The 13,513-nt window shown below is 45.7% G+C and overlaps 1 protein-coding gene across 1 annotated transcript in view; it reads right to left on the bottom strand.

The window, feature by feature from the left end:
* The window catches only part of SMYD3 (SET and MYND domain containing 3), a 446,033-nt gene that overhangs the window by 377,594 nt on the left and 54,926 nt on the right, over window positions 1-13,513 (bottom strand). Inside the window, exon 3 of the mRNA XM_052805601.1 lies at window positions 407-514. Within this exon, the coding sequence (XP_052661561.1) occupies window positions 407-514 (108 nt within the window). The remainder of the gene's footprint in view (window positions 1-406; window positions 515-13,513) is intronic.

Below are 13,513 nucleotides of genomic sequence, written 5' to 3'. Positions count from 1 at the left end.
AGAGCTAGCTAACAGTGTTTCTGTCCTTACCACTCATCCAAATATGGCTGAATGAGGTTCCCAGTGAAGTTAGTGGAAAAGCACCAATAACTTCAGAAGTATCGAAGAAGAAACGGTGTCCCTCTGTGCTTTCCCTCTATGCAGAAATAAGTTTAGAATGCTACCATATAGTCATAGGAAGAGAAACAGGTCCCTTGAGCTTAATTATGTCCATTTTAGTATCTCTTGATCCTTTCAGCATTTCTGCAAATTAATCAGTAATCTTGTAATGCAATATGCAGTCCAATTTTGTTCAGCAATTCCAGTCACTTCAGCTTTCTAGTTTTTAATTACATTAAAAATGTAGAGTGAAAAAGTATTTATCTGAGTCTGCTACATTGAATAAATCTAAATGAATGTCACTTACTAGTTTAAAAACAATCCTGCCAGCAAGTCTGACAGAGTCTGGAGGAAAATTAGGCTCCACGCTCTTAAGACACCTGCATTCCTGCTTGTGGTCCAGCCAAGCTTCTTTCTATTAGGATTTTTTAAAAAGGAAAGGAAAGAAAAAACTGCATGTTATTTTACATAACATATATCCCCTTTTTAATATATATACACACAAATATTTTATATATATGGTTATTTATATATGCACACAAGCAAACATGCTCAGCCTCGCCATGGGCTGGCCCTGGGTATCCAGAACCACAGCAGCATCACAGCCATTGAGCTGAGCTGGGAGGAATGACTGCAGAGCTGAAAGTCAGCTCCAAAGGACCAGGAAGGGGACCTTCCTTGGGTACTGATGTCCACTGACTCTGTCAGCCTCCAACACAGGCAGCCTCAGCTGCTGACTGTCAAAGAAACAGCAGCACGTGCTCTCCTGCTTTTGGCTGGGAGAGAGTTGATTTTCTTTCTAGTAGCTGGTATAGTGCTGTTTTGGGTTCAGTATGAGAAGAATGTTGATAACACACTGATGTTTTCAGTTGTTGCTAAGTAATGTTTAGACTAAGCCAAGGATTTTTCAGCTTCTCATGCCCAGCCAGCAAGAAGGCTGGAGGGGCACACTAAGTTTAGAGGGGGGACAGCCAGGACAGCTGACCCAAACTGGCCAAAGGAATATTCCATACTATGTGATGTCATGCCCCATATATAAACTGGGGGCAGTTGGCCTGGGGGGGCTGGGGAATCGCTGCTCAGGAATTAACTGGGCATTGATCAGCGAGTGGTGAGCAATTGCATTGTGCATCACTTGTTTTGTATATTCCAATCCTTTTATTATTATTATTATTGTCATTTTAATATTGTTATTTTTATCACTATTAGTTTCTTCCTTTCTGTTCTATTAAACTCGAATTATCGCAACCCACGAGTTTTACTTTTTTTTCCCTGATCTCTCCCCCATCCCACTGGGTGTGGGGGAAGTGAGTGAGCGGCTGCGTGGTGCTTAGTTGCTGGCTGGGGTTAAACCACGACACACACACTTTACCAGCATAGTCTAAGACTGCAGCTATAATGTGAGTGTTGTGGAAAGGTACAGGCTGGGTTATCCACTCAAACCAACCCCATCACGCCATTCCCTCCCCTAATGTTATTAACTGTGTAACCGATACTATGGACGCTGGATCTACAGCAGTGCAGGTTCAGGACAAACCAGTATCACTATTATGCTACCCCAGAATTTAACTTTACCTTTAAGAAAACCTAAGAGAAACACAAACAAAAAACTGTATGGTCAAGTTCCCATTCCAGTTCCTTGCCAATACAAACCTTACTTCAGCCTGCTTCATGCTACTGTCTGACAATATAGTTCATACCATATGTTTTTGAACACTGTATCAGACACCTTGTCCTGGTTTCAGCTGGGATAGAGTTAACTGTCTTCCTAGTAGCTGGTACAGTGCTATGTTTTGAGTTCAGTATGCGAAGAATGTTGATAACACTGATGTCTTCAGTTGTTGCTCAGTAGCGTTTAGACTAATGTCAAGGATTTTTCAGCTTCTCATGCCCAGCCAGCGAGAAAGCTGGAGGGGCACAAGAAGTTGGCACAGGACACAGCCAGGGCACCTGACCCAAACTGGCCAAAGGGGTATTCCATACCATGTGACGTCCCATCTAGTATAGGAACGGGGAAGTGGGGGGCGGGGAATCGCCGCTCGGGGGACTGGCTGGGTGTCGGTCAGCGGGTGGTGAGCAATTGCACTGTGCATCATTTGTACATTCCAATCCTTTCATTATTACTGTTGTCATTTTATTAGTGTCATCATTATCATTATTAGTTTCTTCTTTTCTGTTCTATTAAACCGTTCTTATCTCAACCCACGGGTTTTGCTTCTTTTCCCGATTTTCTCCCCCATCCCACTGGGTGGGGGGGGAGTGAGTGAGCGGCTGCATGGTGTTTAGTTGCTGGCTGGGTGTGATGGGTTAACCCTGGCTGGATGCCAGGTGCCCACCAGAGCTGTTCTATCACTCCCCCTCCTTCTCAGCTGGACAGGGGAGAGAAAATATAACAAAGAGCTTGTGGGTCGAGATAAGGATAGGAGAGATCACTCACCAATTACCGTCACGGGCAAAACAGACTCAGTTTGGGGAAAAAATTAACTCAATTTATTACAAATCAACCGGAGTAGGGTAATGAGAAATAAAACCAAATCTCAGAACACCTTCCCTCCACCCCTCCCTTCTTCCCGGGCACAACTTCACTCCCGGATTCTCTACCACCCCCCCAGCGGCACAGGGGGACGGGGATGGGGTTTACGGTCAGTTCATCACACGTTATTTTCTGCCGCTTCATCCTCCTCAGGGGGAGGACTCATCACACTCTTCCCCTGCTCCAGCGTGGGGTCCCACCCACGGGAGACAGTCCTCCACGAACTTCTCCAACGTGGGTCCTTCCCACGGGCTGCAGTTCTTCACGAACTGCTCCAGCATGGGTCCTTTCCACGGTGTGCAGTCCTTCAGGCACAGACTGCTCCAGCGTGGGCCCCCCACGGGGTCACAAGTCCTGCCAGAAAACCTGCTCCGTGGGCTCCTCTCTCCACAGATCCGCAGGTCCTGCCAGGAGCCTGCTCCAGCGCGGGGTTCCCACGGGGTCACAGCCTCCTTCGGGAACCCACCTGCTCCGGCGTGGGGTCCTCCACGGGCTGCAGGTAGATATCTGCTCCACCGTGGACCTCCATGGGCTGCAGGGGGACAGCCTGCCTCACCATGGTCTTCACCACGGGCTGCAGGGGAATCTCTGCTCCGGCACCTGGAGCATCTCCTCCCCCTCCTTCTTCACTGACCTTGGTGTCCGCAGGGTTGTTTCTCTTACATGTTCTCACTCCTCTCTCTGGCTGCCGAAATACCGCCGTCCCAACTTTTTTCCTTCTTAAAAATGTTATCACAGAGGCGTTACCACTATCGCTGATTGGCTCGGCCTTGGCCGGCGGCGGGTCTGTCTTAGAGCCGGCTGGTATGGGCTCTGTCGAACACAGGTGAAGCTTCCAGCAGCTTCTTACAGAAGCCACCCCTGTAACCCCACCCGCTACCAAAACCTTGCCACACAAAACCAATACACTGGGGTTAAACCGTGACAGTCCTTTTTGGCGCCCAACGTGGGGCACGAAGGGTTGAGATAACGACAAACCTGACCAGAGCTTGTTAAAACAAATTTGTTATAAGCATTCATTATATCGGTCTAGTAGTCGCTGGTCATTATGTTGATTTATGTGTTCTTAGAGTTGTTGCTCTGGTTTTTAAAGTTCTGTTATGTATCACCTCGCTTGCTGTATGTAGTCCCTCTTCTGCTGCTTATCATCCGTGGGAGGTGGATTAAGGTTTTCGCTTTGATGTATTGTATAACACTGGTTTATGGTATGCTAAAGTCGTCGGCTGTGGGATTAATCCGGTACTTGCACTCAGCATTGTCACCTTTATACTGTGGAAGCCATCTGTGGGAAACTATTAATAATTATACCATTTACCTTTCCTCCTTGGAAAACCAGTCTATGGGTGGGGTACCTTTCTTCCCCTCTCCTTTCTCCTTTAGTCCAGTTACAATGGTGTTTGAGAATTTTGAAAAATTTGAATACTCTTGGGATGTTGGGACCAGCACGGTCCTAGCCCTACTGCTAGGAATTAGCATGCTTCTGAATGTGGTTCAGCTCTTGTTTAAGGTTAAACAACTATTTATGAAAATCACCCAGAGATCTGCCCCGAGGCTGGATAATTATGAGTGGCAGGGTGTGTGGGGTAGTATGGGCAAGTACCTAGAAAAGTGGGCACCTCCAATGTTTTGGAAATTCACCCCTGAACAAGCGCAGAATCCAGAAGAACTAGTAAAATATTTGGAAAAGGTATGCTGTCACCTCGGCAGCTCCAGAGAGATACAAATTACTGCAACGTGCTGGGGCCTGGCCCATGCCTATCGAGCCCTGTTCGACACCGCTCAGTACCCTCAAGGGGAAGAGAAGGTCTCTGGACCTAACAACAAAACAATGAGCACTGCGGTCACTCAAACCTCGGCAACAGGCACTGAGGTCCCTCCAGCCCCAGCGACGAGCACTGTGGCTACCCAAACCTCAGCGACAGGCACTGCAGCCCCTCCAGCCTCGGCAATGAGCACGGCAGCTACCCAAACCTTGGCAATGGGCACTGAGGTCCCTCCAGCCCCAGCAACGAGCACAGCAGCTACCCAAACCTTGGCAACAGACACTGCGGTTATGCAAGACCCGGCAAGCGGTACTGCAACTGAACCAGCGGACCAACCTGCACCAGTATCAGTTGCCCCCGTACAGAAAAAGAAATATACAAAAAAATCAGTTCGCTTAGCGAAGGATGAAGGCAAACCAGGGTCATCACGGGAACAGGAGGAAGAGGCAGAACCAGAGGTAATAACCCGGTCCCTATCCTTGAGTGAGCTGCGGGATATGCGAAAAGATTTTGGCCGCCGTATAGGTGAGCATATTATCACCTGGCTCCTCCGATGCTGGGACAATGGGGCTAATAGCTTGGAATTAGAAGGTAGGGAAGCCAAGCAGCTGGGATCGCCTGCCAGGGAAGGTGGCATTGACAAGGCAATTGGAAGAGGGACACAAGCCATCAGCCTCTGGAGGCAACTCCTGTCAAGTGTGAAGGAAAGGTACCCCTTTAAGGAAGATGTTATATGTCAATCAAGCAAGTGGACAACCATGGAAAAAGGTATCCAATATCTGAGGGAATTAGCTGTGCTAGAGACAATCCATCATGATCCGGGCACATGATTACCCAAAGATCCAGACGAAGTCCAATGCACGCGACCCATGTGGCGGAAGTTTGTACGGAGCGCACCATCGTCCTATGCCAACTCACTGGCAATAATGACCTGGAAAGACGAAGAGGCACCGACAGTGGATGAAGTGGCTCGCCAACTCCATCAATACGAAGAAAATCTCTCCTCCTCCCTACAAGCCTGCATTTCGGCTGTGGAGAAGCTGGCCGAGGATTTCCAGCAATTCAAAGAGGAGATGTCCTGTTGCCCACCTGTAAGGACCAATGTCTCAGCTATTAGGAGTGAGCGCTCCTCTGCCCAAGAGAGAGAATATAGAAGGTACACACCGCGAGGTGCCCTGTGGTTTTACTTATGTGATCATGGAGAGGACATGAGGAAATGGGATGGAAAACCTACCTCGGTCCTAAATGCACAGGTATGTGAGCTGCAAGGAAAAACCACCACAAAAGGGGATTCTACCAGGAAAAATGCCGCTCCGGTTTCCAAACAGAGTAGAAGGGCTGATCTTATTTCTGATCCTCTTGAAGGGACTTCTGAGCCAATTTTACGAGAAGTGAATACTGGATACTCTGACCAGAATTAGAGGGGCCCTGCCTCCAGCCAGGTGGAGGAAAGGGATAACCGGGTCTATTGGACTGTGTGGATTCGATGGCCTGGCACGTTAGACCCACAGGAGTATAAGGCTCTAGTAGACACCGGTGCACAGTGTACTTTAATGCCATCAAGTTATGAAGGGGCAGAACCCATTTGTATTTCTGGTGTGACAGGGGGATCCCAAGAGTTAACTGTATTGGAAGCTGAAGTAAGCCTAACTGGGAATGAATGGCAGAAACACCCCATTGTGACTGGTCCAGAGGCTCCGTGCATCCTTGGCATAGACTATCTCAGGAGAGCGTATTTTAAGGACCCAAAGGGGTATCGATGGGCTTTTGGTATAGCTGCCTTGGAGACGGAGGGCACGGAACAGCTGTCTACCCTGCCTGGTCTCTCTCAAGACCCTTCGATTGTGGGGTTGCTGAGGGTTGAAGAACAAGTGCCAATTGCTACCACGACGGTGCACCGGCGCCAATATCGCACCAACCGAGACTCTCTGATTCCCATCCACAAGTTGATTCGCCAACTGGAGAGCCAAGGAGTGATCAGCAAAACTCGCTCACCTTTTAATAGTCCCATATGGCCCGTGCAAAAGTCTAATGGGGAGTGGAGACTAACAGTTGACTATCACGGCCTGAATGAAGTTACGCCACCACTGAGTGCTGCCGTTCCAGATATGCTAGAACTTCAATACGAACTAGAGTCAAAGGCAGCCAAGTGGTATGCTACAATTGACATTGCTAATGCGTTTTTCTCAATCCCTCTGGCAGCAGTGTGTCGTCCACAATTTGCCTTTACTTGGAGGGGTGTCCAGTACACTTGGAATCGATTGCCCCAGGGGTGGAAACACAGCCCCACCATTTGCCATGGACTAATCCAGACTGCATTGGAAAAAGGTGAAGCTCCGGAACACCTGCAATACATTGATGACATCATCGTATGGGGCAACATGGCAGAAGTCTTTGAGAAAGGGAAGAAAATAATCCAAATCCTTCTGAAAGCCGGTTTTGCCATAAAAGAAAGTAAGGTCAAGGGACCTGCACGGGAGATCCAGTTTTTAGGAATAAAATGGCAAGATGGGCGTCGTCAGATCCCAATGGACGTGATTAACAAAATAGCAGCTATGTCTCCACCAACTAATAAAAAGGAAACACAGGCCTTCTTAGGTGTCGTGGGGTTTTGGAGAATGCATATTCCAAATTACAGTCTGATTGTAAGCCCTCTCTATCAAGTGACCCGAAAGAAGAATGATTTTAAATGGGGCCCTGAGCAACAACAAGCCTTTGAACAAATTAAACGAGAGATTGTTCACGCAGTAGCCCTTGGACCAGTCCGGACAGGACAAGATGTTAAAAATGTGCTCCATACTGCAGCTGGGGAGAATGGCCCTACCTGGAGCCTCTGGCAGAAAGCACCTGGGGAGACCCGAGGCTGACCCCTGGGGTTTTGGAGTCGAGGATATCGGGGATCTGAAGCTCACTATACTCCAACTGAAAAAGAGATATTGGCAGCATATGAAGGAGTTCAAGCTGCCTCAGAAGTTGTTGGTACTGAAACACAGCTCCTCTTAGCACCCCGACTGCCAGTGCTGGGCTGGATGTTAAAAGGGAAGGTCTCCTCTACACATCACGCGACTGATGCCACGTGGAGTAAGTGGATTGCACTGATCACACAACGGGCTCGCATAGGAAACCCCAGTCGCCCAGGAATTGTGGAAGTGATCACGGACTGGCCAGAAGGCAAAGATTTTGGAATGTCGCCAGAGGAGGAGGTGGCACGTGCTGAAGAGGCCCCGCTGTATAATAAACTGCCAGAAAATGAGAGGCAATATGCCCTGTTCACTGACGGATCCTGTCGCATCGTGGGAAAGCATCGGAGGTGGAAAGCTGCCGTATGGAGTCCTACACGACAAGTTGCAGAAACTGCTGAAGGAGAAGGTGAATCGAGTCAGTTTGCAGAGGTGAAAGCCATCCAGCTAGCATTAGATATTGCTGAAAGAGAAAAGTGGCCAGTGCTCTATCTCTATACTGACTCATGGATGGTGGCAAATGCCCTGTGGGGCTGGCTACAGCAATGGAGGCAGAGCAACTGGCAGCGCAGAGGTAAACCCATTTGGGCTGCCACACTGTGGCAAGATATTGCATCCCAGCTAGAGAATCTGGTTGTAAAAGTACGTCATGTAGATGCTCACATACCCAAGAGTTGGGCCACTGAAGAACATCAAAACAACCAACAGGTGGATCAAGCTGCCAAGATTGAAGTGGCTCAGGTGGACCTGGACTGGCAACATAAGGGTGAGCTATTTATGGCTCGGTGGGCCCATGATGCTTCAGGCCATCAGGGAAGAGATGCAACATATAGATGGGCTCGTGATCGAGGGGTGGACTTGACCATGGACAGTATTGCACAGGTTATCCATGAATGTGAAACATGTGCTGCAATTAAGCAAGCCAAGCGGTTAAAGCCCCTGTGGTATGGAGGGCGATGGCTGAAATATAAATATGGGGAAGCCTGGCAGATTGACTATATCACACTCCCACAAACTCGCCAAGGCAAGCGCTATGTGCTCACGATGGTGGAAGCAACCACTGGATGGCTGGAAACATATTCTGTGCCCCATGCCACCGCCTGTAATACTATCCTGGGCCTAGAAAAGCAGGCCTTGTGGCAACATGGCACCCCAGAACGAATTGAGTCAGACAACGGGACTCATTTCCGAAACAACCTCATAGACACCTGGGCCAAAGAGCATGGCATTGAGTGGGTGTATCATATCCCCTATCATGCACCAGCCTCTGGGAAAATTGAGCGATACAATGGACTGTTAAAGACTACATTGAGAGCAATGGGGGGTGGAACTTTCAAACATTGGGATACACATTTAGCAAAAGCCACCTGGTTAGTCAACACCAGAGGATCTGCCAATCGGGGTAGCCCTGCCCAGTCAGAATTTTTACATACTGTAGAAGGGGATAAAGTCCCTGTAGTGCACATAAAAAATATGTTAGGGAAGACAGTCTGGGTTACTCCTGCCTCAGGCAAAGGTAAACCCATTCGTGGGATTGCTTTTGCTCAAGGGCCTGGGTGCACTTGGTGGGTGATGCGAAAAGATGGGGAAGTCCGATGTGTGCCTCAAGGGGATTTAATTTTAGGTGAGAATAGCCAGAATTAAACTGTATATTAGTTGCTATATAACCCTGCTACTGTATGTTATCCTTACTATAATTGTTATGTGCTATATCCATAGTACTATAGTAAGAATCACTTAGATCAAGCAAGAAAAGAACTGTGATATAACTGAGCAAAGCGCAGTAGTGATGGAACCAGAACTGACTCCAGCATGCAACAATCCAACGGTGCACACCATCCTCCTGCTGCGCCAAATGTCACCTGGTTGTCACACCGCACTGAAGCCCAATTCTGCTCTACCGACTGAGAGGACTTTGCACCATCCCTCCTGCCCAGAAAGACTGGTATGACAGATGGAGCCCAGAGTTGGAAACTAAATGAACTCAATGAACATTTTATGAACATGACCCATGAACTAAAGGAATGATATCTCTGTGTGTGTATACATATATATATATCTCATTGCTTATATGTCTTAAAGGGATGGAAAGGTGACGATTGATCAGGATGTAACTAAAGGTATGGGAACTGTGCATGACGTCAATGGTATAGAATAAGGGGTGGATACTGTCCTGGTTTCAGCTGGGATAGAGTTAACTGTCTTCCTAGTAGCTGGTACAGTGCTATGTTTTGAGTTCAGTATGTGAAGAATGTTGATAACACTGATGTCTTCAGTTGTTGCTCAGTAGTGTTTAGACTAATGTCAAGGATTTTTCAGCTTCTCATGCCCAGCCAGCGAGAAAGCTGAAGGGGCACAAGAAGTTGGCACAGGACACAGCCAGGGCACCTGACCCAAACTGGCCAACGGGGTATTCCATACCATGTGACGTCCCATCCAGTATAGGAACGGGGAAGTGGGGGCGGGGGAATCACCGCTCAGGGACTGGCTGGGTGTCGGTCAGTGGGTGGTGAGCAATTGCACTGCGCATCATTTGTACATTCCAATCCTTTCATTATTACTGTTGTAATTTTATTAGTGTCATCATTATCATTATTAGTTTCTACTTTTCTGTTCTATTAAACCGTTCTTATCTCAGCCCACGGGTTTTGCTTCTTTTCCCGATTTTCTCCCCCATCCCACTGTGTGGGGGGGAGTGAGTGAGCGGCTGCGTGGTGTTTAGTTGCTGGCTGGGGTTAAACCACGACACGCCTTTAATGCACAAAAGGAACATGTAAAGATAGAACAATAGAATGTAAAGATAGAAATGCACAGAAACCATTTTTTGTCCTGTGTTCCTGCTATAAAAACCATTTTCTTTACCGTTATGCAACATGCTATAAATAGCATCATCAGCTTCATTCAAATTGGTATCACCATTCCAGCTAGCTGAAATTTTTATTAGATAAATAAATGGGCTCTTATTCTCATTTCATTGTGGCAAAGAGAGATGGAGCTGCATACTTCACAAGATTGGAGAGAACTTGAAGGGATGCTAAAATTTCCTTTACTATCTTAATTCTGCCAACATACACAACAGTCTAAGCAAGCATTCACTTAGCAATCAGAGGCCTTCAGAGTCTATCCCCTTCACCAAAATGCAGCTGCTCTAAAGCAATGGTCAAGTTTCCCATGGTGCAAAAACTGTCCCCAAAGATCCCTGAGCAGATGAGGCATTAATGCCCATGGCTGGAAGGACTGGTGATGATATTTTCACAATTCAGACCAGAAATGGTCGCTGTAACCAAAATTTACCAAAATAGAAGACGGAACCAAAAATATTCTAGTTGCATGTACTACCTGAACCTGCAATTTTTGTTTCATGGGCCACTTTTATTAGAGTAGCAGACAAAGACTAACACTTCCACAGCAGAGAAGAGACAGGACGAAGGTGAGGGAAAGCTGCTATATATTGAAATATGTCTTCCCACCCCCTTCCTTGTCCCCCCCAAATCAGTGTGGAAGAGCAACAAGAATGAGTCTTCAACTAAAGAAACATGTTGAAAGAGACAGTAAATTTCTGATAACCTTTTTTTTTTTTTGCTTTCTGTCTTTACAAGCTGAAAATTCTGTAATTTAAAAAAACTCCAAGCCCATCTCATTAAGATAGTACATATTTACACATTTTATTTACATACTCACAGTATATGTCTGAAGTCACCCAGCTGTTTCAAATACTTTTAAAAAGCAAATTGAAACAACAGGGCACAACAAAAAATTGCTACAATGACAAGAACTCAGAATAACCAAGGGCTTCTGAAGGTGACATTCTCATAGATAGGCAGTAAGGAAAAAAAAAATGAACTCAGAAAAACAGTTTCTGTTAGGTAACTGCCACACAGAAAATGATAAAATGTCTAATGTAAAGAAATTAGATGTTCAGCAATAAAAAAAAAAGAGGGAATGGCAGTGATATGTGCAAGTGTACATCACACCTGTAGATCCTGACATGCTAGTTATAAAGATAACAAAGGCTATCAAACAATTTTTTCTTAAGCTGCGTTTAAGTGGGGGAATTGTTTCAGGTAACTAGATTTCAGCACCAGTAGCATTTATTCTACTTCATTCAGGTTTGGGGTTTTTTTTTTTTCCTTTGGCTTACACATAATAAATAAATTGGACTTTTTATTTCTTTCAGATACATGGGAGATTTGTGATTTCATTTCCTTTACCCATAACTCTACAAGGGGAAAAAATGACACCAAGAAGGCATTAATCCAAATACAGTTAATGTCACATGCTGTCTGACAAATAAAAGCTAAGTATCTAGTGCTGAATAGAAGTATTCTTGTCTAGAAGAAACAAGGTCATGCTTGTAAATGTCCAGACATCATTCTGTGTAATATAATTATATTGGCATTTTTATCCCACTTAAACTAAAATTGTTCTTTGGAGTAAGCCTTTATATGTCAATTTTTTTTCCCTACATAAATGTTGCACAGAATTTTCAACATTCTAGAGGTGACATCAAAATGATTAATAGCTTACCCAACCAAGAAAGCCCTAATGAGATGAAATATGCAGTACCACACAGCATCATATGCCACATTTCTTCGAGATGCGTTCCCACGTGAGAACAGTTCAAACACACACCTTCCGCAAAACAGCGCTTCAGCCGAAACTGATGTCAAAAAGGAATTAATCTGATGACTCTGCAGAAGGAGTGCTGGAACTGGGACTGCCATTTACTTCCCCCCAACTGGCCATGGAGAGGGGGAAAAGCTCCAAATGCACTAAATATAATGAAAATCAATAATATTTCTTCTCACTACCAAGACAACAAGGATACAAGTTACAGAACAATATGAAACTATGAAGATTTGTGACCCTGGAGAGACCTACTTTTAAAGTCAATCTCTAAACAATACTTATTGGTGGGCGTATATTAGTCCCACAGTTCTCTGTGGAAGGTTTTCTTAACTCTGCGTATCCTGGCTTTCAGTCAAGGTTTTTATATCCCATATCCAGCATGAGTATAAATACTATAGTGCAGAGGTACGGCCACCTGGTACGACCCTTCTCCATTCCCGCCACGCAAGGTCTTCCAATTTTGCAACAGATTTTTTTTTTCCCCCTATTAGAAATTAATGCTATCAGAAGGAGGCAAAGACAGACAAGTAAACAGTGCAGGGCAGTACTCATCCCTCCTCCTCTGGGCTTCACTGCACTTAGTAACTCAGAAAGGATATCCCTCCTTTTACCTCCTCCCAAATCATTGTCTCTCATTCAAGCTCAATGTATCCCAAGTGCAATTCCTCAGGCTTTACTGAAGTGGAAAGGGTCAGCACCTACACAGCTTGGGAGATAGTGCAGCATATAGCTGTTTACTGGTGGCAGATTGAGAGTCTGCCCCCCCCAAACCAGCACCACAGCAACACCAATGCATCACTGGGATTCACTGGACAACCCAGGCTGACTCAGGGCACGGGCAAAGACCCCTCACATCTGCCTGCGAGGTCTTGCATATTTTCAGCTGAGCTGTTTTGCCAACATGCATCCATTCTTGCACAGACATATACTATCCCTGTCTCCCAACATCCCCTAACCCTATGAAAGATCCTAAACCAATGTTTATGAAATGAAGGTTTCCCTTGTCTCCTAAGCAGGATCAAAAAATGAATGCTTCCTGCAGATTAACATGCTACTGAAAAGCAGTTAAAGACTAGAGCTCACAAAAAAAAAAAAAAAAAAATTTCAAAGTGCAATATTTTTCCATTGGAAGGTTTTAATTTGTTAAAAAGACCTAATTTGTAATTTCCAAAGGATCATTCAAATTTTTACAAAATGTGTCTGAGTTTTGTTGGGGGTTTTTTGTTTGGTTTTTTTTTGTTTTTTGTTTTTTTTTTAAATGAAGCCTTTTCAATAATGTTTGATAATGGCACATTCTGAATTTTGCCTGAAATGACTCTCCCATTTTTCAGGGATTATCATCTATATCACTGGTCCCCAGTCTATGGGATGCACCAAATTAATAAACATTGCCAGGGGAGATCACAGCAGCAATTATGAGGAGCAGCAGACGTGGTAACTCTACATTTGGGGGGACACCCAGCCAACATAACACTGCTAGAAGGCAGCTCCAGGAAATTAGGCATCAACAAGTAGGAAAAGGGCTACAC

Source organism: Harpia harpyja, chromosome 13, assembly GCF_026419915.1.
Source record: "Harpia harpyja isolate bHarHar1 chromosome 13, bHarHar1 primary haplotype, whole genome shotgun sequence".
NCBI classification, from domain to species: Eukaryota; Metazoa; Chordata; class Aves; order Accipitriformes; family Accipitridae; genus Harpia; species Harpia harpyja.
This window is presented reverse-complemented; position numbering and strand designations above follow the sequence as displayed.